Source organism: Lepisma saccharinum, chromosome 13 (genome assembly GCF_977018435.1).
Source record: "Lepisma saccharinum chromosome 13, izLepSacc3.1, whole genome shotgun sequence".
NCBI lineage: Eukaryota > Metazoa > Arthropoda > Insecta > Zygentoma > Lepismatidae > Lepisma > Lepisma saccharinum.
Window position 1 is genome coordinate 78,177,295 of NC_139241.1, and position 16,762 is coordinate 78,194,056.

At 41.7% G+C, this 16,762-nt stretch overlaps 1 protein-coding gene across 1 annotated transcript in view; it reads left to right on the top strand.

The window, feature by feature from the left end:
- Positions 1-16,241, top strand: part of LOC145997446 (snake venom 5'-nucleotidase-like) — an 88,446-nt gene extending 72,205 nt beyond the window's left edge. Inside the window, exon 9 of the mRNA XM_083134505.1 lies at positions 14,786-16,241. Coding sequence (XP_082990631.1) covers positions 14,786-15,000 — 215 coding nt within the window. The 3' untranslated portion in view covers positions 15,001-16,241. The remainder of the gene's footprint in view (positions 1-14,785) is intronic.
- Positions 16,242-16,762: the final 521 nt, after the last annotated feature.

Here is a 16,762-nt window from a genome sequence, read left to right on the forward strand (position 1 = left end):
ATACGACGTGGACGTAGGCGATGGGTTCGTTCATCCTCACAGAGCGGACCTCTACCTTCAATTCGACGTGGTGAAGAAGGAAAGCGGAGATGCGTTTCCGCCCAATGCAAATTTGATACTCGTGGACAACTTCGTGCCTCACCTGTTCTCGCAGGTGGAGGTGAGGAAACACAACACCGTCATCGACAGAATAGACTATCCAGGCATCACGTCAACGGCAGTGGGAACATTGAAATTATCCAAAACAGATGCAGCATACTACCAGGTGGGAGGATTCGAAGCGGGGACCAAAATATCAACTAGAAGTCACACGGTGCTCTTTCCCATGCGTCTGCTACCGGGATTCTTCTCCGACTACAAAGAGATCATGTGGAAGGGGGGATTGCGCGTCACGTTTCGAAGAGCGGCCAACGACAACGACGCACTGATGCGATACACCAACTTAAACGCCGACGGTACGCCGATAGCCAACACATTACCCGAAGCAGCCAAGTGCGTCATCCGGAGCATGGAATTGAGAATGCCGATCGTGGAATACGAAACAAACTACGCCCTCAAGTACAAAGCGGAGATCTTGAAGAGTCCGCAGGTACCGATTCACTTTCACGGTTACCAGTGCGTGCAGAAGATGGCGTCGGGAAGTCACATGGAATTCGACGTGACGACGCAGTTCAACAACATACAGTTCGACATGCCAGATTTCGTTGTGGTGCTCTTTCAAACCGGTCGCGATAACAACCAGGAAAAAGATTCCAGCAAGTTCGACGACTGCAAGATCAAGAACGTTTATCTGAAGAATGGACGCAACGAAGTCTTCCCGCGCGAGAATTACAACCTCGACATGACCAAAGATGATTATCTCAAACTTTACGAAGCTTACACTTCTTTCAAACGTGTGACCGAGGGAAGCATGGACATGTACTACACGCCCAGCGAATTCAAAACCCGCAGACCCATGTTCGTCATCAACACATCTAAGAGAAAGCAGGTGGTGGTCAACGATCGAACCAACATCAAGGTCGTCTGCGAGTTCCACGAAGCCTTGCCCGAGGACACCGTGTGCAGCGTCATCCTGATCGCAGAGAAGTCCTTCGTCCACGACGTGAAGAACGAGAGGGTCACAGAGCAGTTTTAACATATTTAACATCTTTTCTTGCACAAATAAGAAATTTTTTGTACTAGCACAATCAGTTACAATAGCACAATACAAAATTTCACTAGTTCAGATCAGTTACAAATTTTAATTTCATCAGTTATCAGTTACAATATCTTTTTTGCACTATAGCACAAGAGACAAATCAGAAAATTTGCACAAAAAAAAGATTTGTTGTTTTTTACACGAGAAAATTAACAATAAAATTCTTTTTTTATCGTTTCAGATGCTGTCGAACATCAAAAACACATACACATACAAACACACTAAAAAATAAGCATGCAACTTTATTTGTAACACACACATACATTCTCCATCTTCATCAAGAAAATATTATAATAAACATAATTATTTTTATCTATCACACAATAAAACTCTATATCCAAAATATTACAACATCAAATAACACTAGAGTCGTTAGTACACGTTGCATGCATTACGGAGGTCCTCTGTAGGGTTTCATGGAAGTTTGGGGGAAAAAAAAAACACGTGAAACTCTACAGAGGTGCGGTTATCTACAACCGCAGCCGTTAGAACCTTTTTGGGTTGGGCACCACGCACCCTGGCGAGGTTAGGGGCCAGGCATCCTAAAAAAACAACAATTATTTATTTGTTTGTTTGCCTCACAATACGAAAAATAATAAGAGGCACCAGCGCGCACGTGTGTATAGCACATCGTGTTTTCCCCCCGAGAGAGGTTTACAAAAGTCGCAATAGGTCTCTCTTTCTTTATCTTACAGCAATGTTGGTATCTCTATCTTTTTTTTAGTTGCAGATGGGTTGCCAACACACTCTAGTTAATAATGCTACATATTATACACACACGCACACACATACTGTGTTGCCATCCATCCATCTCTCTCTTTTACGGCAGTATATATTTGTTGCCGGCACTCCTTGCTAAATTGGCTAAACCCTTGCCAAGTAAAAAAAGCTGTAGGTAGGTGTTGGCAGCATTGTCGGTTGTTTAACTTTTCCCTCTCTCTCTCTCTTTTTTGTAAAAAGCTATGGCAAAAGTACCAGTAGGTTGGCAAATTGCTTTATGCACTGTAAGGCCTCAAGCAGTGTTGTCAGCTCCTCGCTTTAGGTTAGGTTAGACCAATAAAAACCTTGGTGACTTTTCGAGTAAGATGTTGGCAACGCTGCAAGGCAGACCTCAAGCAGTATTGCCAGCTCCTTGCTTTAGGTTAGGTTAGACCAAATAAAAACCTTGGTGATTTTTTCGAGTAAGATGTTGGCAACGCTGCAAGGCAGACCTCAAGCAGTGTTGCCAGCTCCTTGCTTGAGGTTAGGTTAGACCCCAAAAAAATCTCGGTGATTTTTTCGAGTGAGGAGTTGGCAACACTGCAAGAAAATGGGGCTCGCCTTACGAGAAAAATCCATTAAGGCGAGCCCCACGGAGCCCCATTTTCGGTTGCCGAACCGGTGCACCTACTCTACTAATGTACGCAACGAGGAGGCTAAAGAGGGTGATAACGGAGTGGAGTGTTAATGAATGTTAGTGGGGTTTTCATGGCACTAGTCGTAGCGGGCTTTGAGTCTAGAAATGGTAATAGTGTCAGTCTTTTGTTTACTCCTGCCGTCGATGAAAGTTACTTCGTAGGAATTCTCGTTAACTTTGCGAAGAATAGTTCCTTTATACTTATAAGAGGATGCAAAGGCTTTTGACACGCCTGGAGTTGGAGTGGCATCTAGAATCCATACATGTTGTCCTGGTGAGTACTGTATTTGCCTAGAAGTGCGGTCTGCGTACTTTTTCTGCTGTTCGTAACGCTTGTTTAAGTTGTCATGTGCGGTCTTACGTATGGAGGTCAGGAGTTCAAGTCTCTGTGCGTTCGTCTGGGAAACATTGTCGGGGTTCGAAGGAAGGACTGCGTCAGCTAAGATCCTTGGGTTGTAGCCAAATAAAGTAAAATACGGGCTCTGGAGGGATCCAGAATGGATTGTAACGTTGTGGCTGAACACTGCGCTAGCTAAATAGTCACACCACGAAGCCTTCTTTTCTAACACAAAGACTCTCATAACTTTCTTTAAGTAACTAAATGAACTTTCAACTAATCCATTCGTGAAATGGGCACAAGTATCTACATATTTTAGTTGTACGCCTGTAATATTGGCTAACTCTCGTAAGAGTAAACTTGAATTGGGTGTTGAACGATCTAAATACAGTAGATCGTCTCTGGGATGCCATGGACTAAAAAGACTTTCTCAACTAGGGCTGTTGCTATGTTTTGTGCATCATGATTAGCCAAAGGAGCTGTAATTACGTACCTTGTACAACTATCAACTACCGATAGGAAATATTTGTATTTGTGCGTTTTTGAAGAGACTAAAGGACCACATACGTCAATATGAATTCGTTGGAAAGGAATTTGGGCTGGTTGAAATGTTTGCAGCGTATGCGGTTTAGAACCTTGTGGTTTCTTTGAAATCTGACAAGGGATGCAATGTCTAACCTTATCGTACACAAATTTCTTCATATTAGGGAAAAAGTAACGCATAAGCATTAAATTATATGTCTTCTGAGCACCTTGGTGACTTTCGTTCATTTTGTGTGCATGAATAAGATCGAAAACTTGATTTCTTAATGCATGGGGAATACAGTCTATCCCGATTACCAGTTTTGATTTTATTAGTCCTGTATAAGACTCCATTTTTGAGTACATAAGAATACGAAAGCTTTTCTAGTTTAGGGTCACGAGCTTTATCTTTGTTTTCTAATACGTCAATAATGTCTCTGAAATAGGGGTCTTTACGTTGTTCTGAACTAATATCAAAATCTGCTGCTTGTGCATGAAATACTTGATGAAAGAACAAATCATCATCATCATCATCTTTCTTGTCATGATTAGTCTTGTCAAGCGGTAAACTTGCACGGGAGAGTGCATCCGCAAGTTCATTTTTACTAGCGCTGACATGCCTTATTTCGAAATCAAAATTCTGAAAATAAAGGGCTCTTCTTCCTAAAATAGAACTATGGTGTTTAGTTGAACGAAGATAGGATAAGTGTTTGTTGTCTGTGAGAACCACAAAATGTTGATTCATAAGAAAAATTTTGAAAGTTTTCAATACATAATATGCACCTGCAATTTCAAGTGAAAATGTGTCAGCTCTTTTCTCTGTTTCTGTTAAGGCTCGTGAACAATAGGCACATGGATGTAAATTTCCTTCTTCATCAGGCTGTAACAAGGCTCCTCCAATGCCAATTCCGCTCGCATCAATGTATACATATGAGGGGCGTTTAGGGTCATAAGGGCGGAGGATAGGGGCGGACGTGATCATTTCTTTCAGTGTTTCGAAGCTTTTCTGGTGTTCATCAGTCCATTGAAACTTAACATTCTTTTTAAGAAGGTTGAATAAACATTCTGTTGGTCCTGCAAAACCTTGCACAAATCGTGGAATGAAATTTACAAGTCCTAGAAAACAACGAAGCTTGCGTTTGGTGGTAGGGGTGGGATATTCCAAAATAGCTTTAAGAATGTGTTCTGAAATCTTAACTCCCTTTTGAGATACCAAGTTACCGAGGACTTTTACTTCGGTAAAAGCTAGCCTACACTTAGAGGGTGATAATTTAAGGGATGCTTGTCTTAACTTTTGAAACACTCTGTCCAGATTGTTGATCATGTGTGGGAGATTTAAACTGTAAATAATAATGTCATCAGTGTAAACAGAAAGTTCTGAACTGTCTATTCCACTAAGGGCAAGTTCGCTTACGCGGTTCATTACACCGGGGGATATTTTCAATCCCTAGCATATCTAAAACTGCCAAGATTGTTAATAGAAAAGGCGGTAATGTCCTTAGAACGCTCTGTTAATGAAACCTGAAAGAATGCACTGGACATGTCTAAAATTGAGTAATATTTCTTTCCAGCCATCTCTGTCATGATGGTTTTTATGTCTGGGGATTGTAAGAAAATCGGAGCTATTATCCTGTTTAGGTCGCGGAGGTCAGAGATAAAACGGTAAGTCCCATTGGGTTTCTTGACTAATAGAACTGGGTGTCGATAGGGACTCCCTTCACAGCGTTCTATAACACCTTGGTCTAGTAATTTCTGAACATCCTGTTTTATGGGTTCTCGGTAATGAAAAGGAATAGGGTAGGTCTTGGCGTACACTGGAGTGTCATCTGTCAGTTTGATGTCATATTCCAAAACATTGGTTTTAGTTAATTTATCCCCTGGCCAGAGAAAAATATCTGCATACGTGTATGCGAGCTTTAGGATTTTTTCTCTTTCTTCTCGGGGAATATCAGGGTTAACTGTGAGGAGGGAGGGGTCAAATTTATTTTGACTTTCACTGATTTGTTGCTTTACTGTACTATTTTCATTACAAGAGTATGAAAATACAACATCTTCACTTTTATGTTCCCAAACGGAAGTAACGTCACTTAAAATTTCACAGGTCGATATTTCGCCTAATATTGTGTCACTTTCCAAAGTGATTGTGGTTTCCGTAGGGTTGTGTATGTGAATGACAGGTGACTGCGGGTTTACTGCAGCATTGGGAAGGACTACTGGATGCTGGCTCATAAGGGAAGCAGATGGTGTAAAAAGTACAGGCTTATGGGTATTAGGTGTCGTAGTGGTAATGTTCAAATTGATATAAGTCTTGGATCGTGGACTTAACTGAACTGTGTTTGAAAGGGTAGCTTTTCCCTCATACACATTTGCATTTTCAATTTGAGTGAATATGTCATGGGACAGCTGGTGAGTCTTGTACTTTGATCTTAAAATACTATAATTTGGAGTACGTCCTAAATGATAAAGAGTTATTGTGTTGTCTTTTAACGAAATTTCGCACCTCTGCGTTCGTAAAAAGTCATTTCCTAAAAGGGGAGGGACGTTAGTTGAATCTACTATTCTAAACGGGTGCGAATATTTACGCTTTCCAATTATGATAGGAAGAACTACAATTTCAGACACACTCAGTTTCGATCCGGACACACCTTGGATTGTGGATTGTACCTTGTATGTTTTTCTTTCAGTAGGAAGAAGATGGGAAGGATAAATTGATATTTGGGAACCCACGTCAATAAATAAATCTACTTCTGTCCCTTGTATGCTACTATTAATAAAATATAGGCCATTTCTTTCAATGATAGGAACTTTGTCTAATCTGGTATTATCTTCGATTTCGTTCCTGCAAGCCGAAGACGATTTTAGTTTAAACCACTGTCTCGTTGTGGCTTGTAAAAGCAGTTGTCGCTCTCGTGATTATAACGACCACAGAACTTACAGGCTGATGTATTTGCTTCGTCGCGATTACCCTGATCTCGACGTTGAAACCTCTTGTTACTATTACCTCTGAATTGGCCTCGAGAGTTCGACCTATAATTACCTCTGTGATTAGCTCTATGATTATTATTATTCCTGTAGGAAGAGGAGTTATTATTCCCCTTGTTGAAACCTCTGTTATGTGCGTTTTGATTAGCAGTTTTCGCAAATTCCAGTACATTTGAGCAAAGATTAAAAAGAAAAGTTGCGTTCATCTGTTCGGTTGAATGCAAAGTTAAGTTCGACATTTGTGACGAAAGTTTATTTATCTCATCACCAGAGGCGGCATTTTGAGCGTGTTCCACTGTGGCTACGGCTGGTGGCGCCGCGCAGTGGGCACTATCAGAACTCGGTACAGCAAACATGCCAGATTGTAACGCTGAGAAACTGGGTGCTTGATAGGTCTGGGAAGGAATTACAGGAGCGGGCTGTGATTGTAGACTTTGGACTTGATGAGTCGATGGTGGGAGGAAAGGAGATGGACACTGGTTGTATGGTACAAACTGCTGACTCGGGTTCAATGGATTACTTGGGAGGGGGGAGTAGACCTGTGCATGCGAACAGCTGTGAAGTGGTGACGGGGTGAATGTCTGGGGTAAGCTTGCCTGTGCAATTGCCTGATCTATTTCCAATTTCTCCTCCAACATACGTGAATTAATTAATGACTGCTGGCGTTCGAAATTCTGTAGGTGGGCAATTAATTCTTCTGTTTTGGCGAAATGCTTGTTGGTTAAACAGCCAATGTATTTGGCTCGCAGTCCTGTGATGATGTAAGAGAGAGTTTGTTCTTCAGTGGCGTTCGGGAAGTATTGCTGGACTAATGCCTTTTTAGCAATAACGTAGGTGTGAATGGGTTCGGTTATCATTTGCTTTCTTTGGAGTATTATCTGTACGGGATCTGCTGATAGGTAAGATCCCTTGAATAGCGTACTTAGCTCGTCTTTGATATGGGTGTATGTCAAGTCTACAAAATTGGGTCGTTTCTGTATGTCATGAAAATAAGTTAAAGCGGTGTCCGTCAAAAATAAAGGTAACATCTCTTTACGCTTAGCTTCCGACCATCCTGCGGCGTGTGCTACATTTTGAAACTTGAGGAAAAATGAGTCAATGTATTTTGGGTCATTTCCGCTAAATGGTGCCGGGTATAATGCAGTGGGGATTGGGGTGGCCATGTTAGTGGTGGGAGTTGAAACGGGAGCTGGGGTACTTGCTAAGGGTTGGGGTCGGTTTCTGTCGGGTGTTGCTAGTCCAAGGACAAATTGAGGGTAATTTCTATTAGCAGACCTTAACCGTGTTAGTGGAGGGGAGGGAATTGGGGATAAAGGTCGTGAATTTATTGGATTTGCCGTGATTGCAGTAGCTAACTCTATGATTTGGTCGAGGGAGGAATCTAGGTGTTCGTGCAACGCTATCTATGACGTATTCATAAACGAAGGTTCGTCGTGCTGACCAAAGAACAAATGAAAGTATGGGTATACAGTTATTTATGTCATTAATATATCGCTGGTCAAATAAGTATAAGCAAGTGTTCTCATTCCTGTGTGAATGATGCTTGAATACATGTTATGCAGAAGAACTAGATTTTTGTTGAAAAAGGGGGGCTCGGCATAAAAGAAAAAGAGGGGTTGTTTTCCATAGGGTAATACACAAAATTGTCACTGGGTCTGACGCATCTTAAGCGTACTGTGGGAGTATGAATTGGAATTACTAAAAATTTACTTTAAAATGCTCCCAAAGTGGGAGGGAGGGGGGAGAGAATAATTTAATGTAAAGCAATTCGTACAGGAGGGTACTTAATTGCCAAAAAGGGCCTAAAGCACCTCCACCATGTTGTAATCCCGTTTTACCTGGGATCTGAGGTCACAGGGAAGTTCATTTAAACATTTAGGTAGAGCTTAATAATATCTGTTGGCTGAACCTGCTCCGTTAGGAGGGTAGAGATATGGAAAGTTGGTGTAAAGGTTATTCACGCTTGTTCATACCTGGTAGGTGTGTGTGATGTCGTAGTAGTTCAGCAGTGTAATGTGTTGTAAAGTAATTAGACTAATTATCCATGTAGCGTCGATGAGTGTCAAGTTCTAATAGAGAGCGAGCTCCGGGTAGGAGCTTGCTTTTATAATCTCAGGCGTCGAAAGGTTGTTAAACCTTTCGAACACGATGGATCTTGTTTAGATCCACGCGTTTGCCTTCCAGTTCCTTGTTTAACGGAAGTTACAAGTTAGCGCATTCTTGGGATCACTCGCTGGTCGGACAAGTTCAGGAGATAAACAAGTGTGAATATTAACATGACGAGGTTTTCTCGGTTTAATAGTCTCCATATCTCTACATTATATTAGGGATATTTCTTACCAGCATAAGAAATGTATGAAATAAAACGATAGAAAAATGAAAAATATCTAAACGATAGAACTGAGCTCACCTTCTAAATGTTTTCCACTTCTCCTTCTTCAGTTTCACTCTCCCACTCATCAGAGTCTGTCCGTGTCTGAATCGGTTTCACGTCTAATTCAGTTCATCTACACGCTCGTCCATAAGTCCATCTCTTTTAAAGTAAGAATCTTGCAGCCAAGAGTAAAGAGCATGAACATTTCAATGCTTTAGAAAAGAACACAGGCAAGCGTGTTATCAGACTGCGTTATCGTAGTGATTGTTGTACGATAAACAAACGAACCACCACCCCACTAGTTAAAAAAAAAACCTGGCCACTGCTCGATGTCGCATTCACAAAATGAAGTCATTCGCCCTGTAGTTTCTCTTCGTTATAAACCTTAACGCTCGTGCATAATACTACAGTTTACGATCGGCGCACCGCACGCATTTTCAAAGGCCGGATAAAATTAAATGAACCACTGATATGCACCGTCACGCTAAACAGTGAAAATTGTTTGTCATATTTGTTTTAGCTTAATTTTGCTGAGTTGGCACCACTGGTACTCTCAACGCCAGACCAGTGAGTAGAAGAGTGGTGGGGAGGATGACGTAATAGGAAGTGCTCCGCAGCGATCTGCGCATATCGGGACTTCACTTGTCAGGCTATAGGCAAGTAGACTATTGTAAGTCTGCATCATTAATGCGTATATACATAACTTATTTCACTAAGGGGTCCCATTATTTTTACTTGGTGGGGTGGGCCGTATAGAAAACTGCGATATGCCACTGACATGGTATCACAATAAAATCCAGTTATAGACAAGTTAACATTGAGGAGATCAATATACCGGGTGGTCCAAAAGTCCCGGAACGGTCACATATCGTGAGAAATACACATCGAATCGGAAAACGAAAAAATACGTGTTTAATAAGTGAAAGAAAGCTATTCAATGATATCACACTTGATTCCCCACCCCCAACCCCTGGGGTAGGGCGGGGGCAACTGTGAAATTTTAAATGGAACCCCCCATTTTGTATTGTAGAATCGGAAAGAGAACTTCATTCCGAGTCCAACGAGCTATCAGCCATCCTCCTAGCTCAATTAGGAACAGAGATATGGTGATTTTAAATTTTCGCAAAATAAATAAATAAAATTAAAAAAGTGAAAATTTCATAAAACCCAGAAAATTAACAAAGGGACGCTCTGACCCTAATTGAGCTAGAGTGAAAGCGATTGCACATTCGGAATCTGCACGCCAAGACCTTTCAATAGAGTGTACCCTACTCTTTGAATTTTTGGGGGGGTTTTATGGAATTTTCACTTTTTTCTTTCCTTCGAAAATTTAAAATCGCCATATCTCCGTTCCTAATTGAGCTAGGAGGATGGTTGATAGCTCGTTGCACTCGGAATAAAGTCCTCTTTCCGATTCTACAATACAAAATGGGGGTTCCCTTTAAAATTTCACAGTTGCCCCCGCCCCACCCGCAGGGTAATATAACTGTGGTAATAATTATTATTGTCATTATTATTTCTACTAATCAGTTTTGTCAGTGGCCTCCCCCCCCCACTGTACAAATATTTCTGGCGACGCCATGCTGATGAGGGATGAGCCCCCCCAATCCTGATATAGAATTCTGGCTATGGGCCTGCTTCGATGGCCTGTATCCTTATCTGCCAGTGTTGAAGTTTGCTTCTGCTTGGTTTCTAATCACGTGGGCATCAGGGGGAATGAGCAACTGATGCCGGTGCCAAGTCTGTCGATGCAGATGGTGATGACCTGGTCCACCTTCTGCTAGCCAGGGACCTGTAGATTTTTTTTTTTTTTTTTTTTTTTTTCAGACATGGCAGGAAGAGTTGGATAACAGGGAATGAGCTTCGTGCCAACAAGCCCACAATTGGTGCATGGTGTTCCTCGTAAAATCCCTCCCATCGAGATCATTTTAAGTCTGCTTCGCATTGGACAGCCATCGCTGCAAGCATTGAACCATCTACTGTGCCGTGTATGTAATATGGTTTTGAGTGTTCGGTACATCCTTATCAGTGGCGGCTCATGCTACTTATTGTTAAGAGGGCTGCATTCATAAAAAAAAACAACTAAAAAAACTTACCTTAACTATTTGAAGATGAACTCCATGCAACGGTCTTTCATTCAATTATTCATTTTTACTTGTACGATTTACCTTTCAGAACACCAGATTATATAACTTACTGCTAGAAAACAAATAACTCTTTGAATCGATTCAAAAACTTAAACAATCACATACTTACTGACAAGCGAAACGGACGCGTTACATGGCCAGCCACTGTTTCTCTCGGTAATTGCATGTTTTTGCGCAGTGTCCGCCATCTGTTCATAGTCTGAGAGCTTTCTATTTCTACCACTTGCCAGCGCCACCATACATTGGGCTGCGTTGAATGCAGACCGCTTTTTAGCATTGACAATGGCCTAGCAGGGAGGGAAGTGGAAGCAGTGCTTACGGTCGAGTTAACATGGAGATGTACTGGCAGTCCCTTAGGAGGAAGCGGCTTCATGTACAAGTTTGCTGCTTGTCACGCGCGAAGTGAATTTCAAAGCTCCACAGAGCGCAATGGGATGCATTAAGATAGCGGAAGTATAAATATTTAATTTGTTTGGGAGCTGCAGTGCTGCAGCCCCCCCCCCTTCATCGGCTGCCACTGATAATTATTGAATGTACTGATTTTAATATCCTCAGTCAAACTTTTCATCTCCCCAACTCCTTGTCATCCATATTGGGAGATGATGACAGTGTTTTGGGAGATGACGACAGTCTTTTAAGTAATGTTTTTAGCCTTTTACACTGTCTCTGAGGAAAATTTTAATGTTTTTAAACTTTCTCAAGGATCGTTTTACACCTTTATATATATATATATATACGAGGCGCATCCAGAAAGTAAGTTTCCCTATTTTTTCCCGTGAAAGTAAACATAATGAGCCGTGTAAATTGCGCATGCGCAGCAGAGCTAAGACGTATCAATCATATGCCAGGCGGACAGATCCCGCCCGGCGCCAGTAGCGAGGCAGCAGTGGTCCGAAGTGGAAGCTCGTATTCCTTCTTCCGCCGCATGCGAGGTTCGGTCGGTGATAAAGTTCCTGAATGCACAAAGCATTGCGCCAATTGACATTCATCATCTGCTCTGTGAGGTCTATGGGCCGAACATTATGAGTAAGCAGATGGTGCGTCGCTGGTGTCGGCAGTTTTGGGAAGGTCGTCAAAGTGTCCATGATGAAGAGCGAAGTGAGCGTCCGTCGCTCATCACTGATGATCTGTTTGAACTGGTGCGGCAGCGCATCGTAAAGAACCGTCGCTTCACGATTACGGAGTTGAGTAGCCTTTTTCCGCAGATATCGCGATCCGTGTTGCATGAGATTGTCACGCAGCGCCTGCTGTTCAAAAAATTGTGTGCCAGGTGGGTGCCGAAAAACCTGACACCCGAACACAAAATGAAACGTTCAGGAGCAGCACTGACATTCCTGCAACGGTACCATGATGACGGCGATGATTTCTTCGACAGGATCGTCACGGGCGATGAGACGTGGATTTCGCACTTCACCCCGGAAACCAAGCAGCAGTCAATGCATTGGCGGCATAGTGGATCTCCGGTCAAGAAGAAATTCAAACAGACGCTGTCGGTACAGAAAGTGATGTGCACCGTGTTTTGGGACAGGAAGGGCATTTTGCTCATTGACTTCCTCCCCAGAGGTGAAACGGTGAAAGCTGACCATTACTGTGAAACACTAAGGAAATTGCGACGTGCCATTCAAAACAAGAGGCGTGGCATGCTTACTGCAGGTGTTGTGCTCCTCCATGACAATGCTCGTCCACATACGGCTCGGCGCACAGCATCTGTTTTGACGGAATTTGGCTGGGTGTTTGATCATCCACCTTACAGTCCTGATCTGGCTCCCAGCGATTTTCATGTTTTCTTGCACCTCAAGAAATTCCTGTCCTCTGGTGAGCGTTTTGGCAACGACGAAAAGACGTCTGTCACACGCTGGTTCCATTCACAGGTGGCAGAGTTCTACGACAGTGGGATCCAAAAGTTGATACCATGATACGACAAGTGTCTCAATTCTGGTGGTTGCTATGTTGAAAAATAGCTGAACCTTTGCTGTACCTGTTGCCAATAAATGGTTTCCTGAAACTGTGTTGTTGTTTTTTTTAAAAAAAATAGGGAAACTTACTTTCTGGATGCGCCTCGTATATACAATGCTGGACAAGAAAAACCGGACACTTGCATTTTTTGTGATAATGCATAAATTCTGATTCGAAGGCGAACTAAATGTTGCAGAAATGATTGTGCATGTTAAAGCTGATATAATTATTCTATGATATATACTTTAAAATGCCAGCGAAAGTGAAATAAATATTGTTCAATACTTAACTGAGAGCGTAATTCATAAGTAATTGCAATTCAGATGTCAAATATTAAGGTGTCCGGGTTTTTTTGTCCAGCAGTATACAGGGTGGCTCAAAAAGTCACTTAACACCCTCGGTACAAGGCCACTGCAGCGCGCAACGTGGAAATGGTGATGACCAATCGTTGCCAGGCCAAGGCGGAAACACATTGACGCCACCCGCACGGTCGGTGGCCATCTTGAATTCAACTTCAGAATTTTAAATGGAAAGGGGGTGATATGATATATCACATCAGGCTAGAATTTCATGAGAAATACAATGGTGAAGGTTTTTTCGACGTATCTTTAACCAGTAAAAAGTTATGACTGAATTCTTGTGCCAATTTGCTCCTTTTCGAGGTGTTAGAAAAATGCCTTAAAATTTGTTTAGCGCATCGGTAATGCATCGAGATCAAAGTGATGTCTAGGGAGAGAAGTTCGCATGCCATTACACACGATTTTAATCGGATACATCCATGAAGAACTGCGCATTATGAATGGTTGTAGCGAACAATTTACAGTGTGACGCTTCCATTGAATTAAAAGACCTTCACAGTGACAAGGCTAATGTTTATGTTCATAAGGAAGTTCATAAACAGAATATCCGATGCTTTTTATCTGATAACCCATTTTCGACAGATCAAAGCTGAATGGTTAGTGCTGGTAAGTTAATGGTGCGTGCTGTGTCGAACACGATTGGTTAGTCAATTTTCCATCAAAGGAACCTTAAATGTTTAGGGTTACTTGGATTTGTTAAATAAACAGTTTTTTTTCATCCTTGCTTAAGGAAGAAGGTACTTTTTACAGAGTTTTTTCCAATAGGGAGGAACACCAGAACACTATGGGAACGTTGTGAAGCAGTTTCTGTCCAAAGTTAGTTATCACATGACAAGGGTCGCATATTCTGTTTGTGAACTTCCTTATGAACATAAACATTAGCCTTGTCACTGTGAAGGACTTTTAATTCAATGGAAGCGTCACACTGTAAATTGTTCGCGACAACCATTCATAATGCACAGCTCTTCGTGGATGTATCCGATTAAAATCGTGTGCAATGGCATGCAAATTTCTCTCCCTAGACATAGACATCACTTTGATCTCAATGCATTACCGATGCACTAAACAAATTTTAAGGCATTTTTCTAACACCTCGAAAAGGAGCAAATTGGCACAAGAATTCAGTCATAACTTTTTACTGGTTAAAGATACATCAAAAAAACCTTCACCATTGCATTTCTCGTGAAATTCTAGCCTGATTTGATATATCATATCACCCCCTTCGCATTTAAAATTCTTAAGTTGAATTCAAGATGGCGGACATCAAGATGGCCACCGACCGCGCAGGTAGCGTCAATGTGGTTCCCCCTTGGCCTGATAACGATTGGTCATCACCATTTCCATGTTGCGCGCTGCAGTGGCCTTGTACCGAGGGTGTTAAGTGACTTTTTGAGCCACCCTGTATATATATAAGGTAAGGGGATTTCTCATATACTTTTGAAGGATGCAAAATGACCACATGTGTTCAAGAACCCACAAATTTTAATTCACAATCACGTTCTTGCTTATTTCAGAGGCTGGTGATGCAGAAATAGTTGCTGGGTATGTCACAAAGATGTCACCGCTGTATCCAGGAACAGAGCAACGCATCACCTTCGTTTCTTACGATGGCAGCACCGTTGCAGGAATCGCAGGAAGTAACTCTTGGCATAGACCTACAAATCCCATTGTGCTTATGACGATTTGTGCAGCTGTCATACTAAGAACTGCCCTATTGTACACATCGTGATACCCAAGATTGAGTAAATGGAACCCATTAGTTGCCTCTGAGTCAAGATTGATGCAGGGACGTATGTGCTGGCAAAATTTGATAGGAATTCCTGTCTGTAAAGGAACAAATTTGCACAGTGCTATTTCCAAACCAAAGTCATTTTAAGATCATTGCTTCGTTGATTTTCAAAGCACATAAAAAAACCTCAACTACTTAATCATTTCACATACACTGTACACATTCCATCAGGTTGTAGCAGCTATCGCATCTTAAAGTTTTAGAGAGAATTTACACCAAAGCGACATGTAACACATGTTGCTTGGGAAAGAGCCAATCAACAGCAATGTTTCGCACCGCAGCGACATTACAGACCATGCACATCTGGATTCGATTGGCGAAATCCTCAAGTGACACGTGCCATCTGTCGCTTCAGTGTGAATTCTCCCTTAGAGTTCTTGTCCATTTAGAACGTAATCACACCTTTCTTAAATCTACGACTATCTCCTATCATTCACTTCTCTCTGCGTCAACATCCTTACCACATCTTGCCATCGCACCGCTCTGCATTCCAACTTGTGCTGATATTGAGGGATCTTTCAGACTGAAATGACAAACGACACATAGGCTTGTGCAGCCTGTCATGCCACTATGGCATGAAACATTGCTGTTGATTGGCTCGTTTCCATGTGACAGGTGTCGCTTTGGTCTGAAATCTCCCACAGACACTTCTTCATTCGTTATTCTTTCAAAATACACCACAAATGGTGCGTGTGGATCTATATCTCGGGTAATGAATCCCACAGTAAATAACTAGCTAACAAATCCTTGATTCCAGCACCTTGGATATCAGATTTAAATTCATGAAGCTACCCCTAGTCAATACCGGTGTAGTAAGTCAGTAGTTTTACTGACAACTAAAGTGCCATAAATAATAAATCACCCTATACAAGTCTCATTCTTGCCATTGGATTCCTTGGCTGTAACAAGAGTTCAAAAAGCACATGGAACTGCATTACAATGGGATTTTGAACGTACGTCATTTATTGAGAGATAATCTGAACAAGACAACCACAAGAGTCGACAGATCTGGATTCATATAATCAAAAATCTAATTTCTGGTGGTAATTAACTCATTGCAGGGTCAGTTTAAAGCTCTTTTGATAGGTTTTAATATATGTGAAAAAGAACAATTTGAAGTAAATTGCGTTACTGCCATTTCAAAATTTTATTTTTGAAAATCTCAAAACACCATTTTTTTTTTCAGGAAAATATACATAAAGAAATCAACATTGTAGCACGATCTATTATATACTAGTTTACTATCATCCTCTACCAACTGAGCTACTAAGCCAGTCTGGTTTCATTTGATTGAATGATATAGTTTATTTTACTTCGCTCTTCTGCTGCTTTTGGCTAAGTACGAGGATGAGTGATGATATGATGAAATTGATAAAAGGACACTCGCAAAAACCACACACACCCAGGCCAGAATTTGAACCAGAGACCTCTGGCACCATGCTGTGCTAACCATTCTACCAAGGATGGCAGCTCAACCCTATACTTCTACCACCATACTAATTGGTGTCCCAATCCAAACGCAGAATGACTATTTTGACAAAATCCTGTTTTACTGGTTGCTGGTTTGGGGAGGGATTGGAAACCGTAAGAATCGGTAGGTCTAATTGGCTGTTAACAGCAGGTGACTGCCATAAAGGCACACTGGTTCCTAACCGGGTGCAGCTATAGTTTCACCCGATTAACGGTCACCTAGTCTCTCACA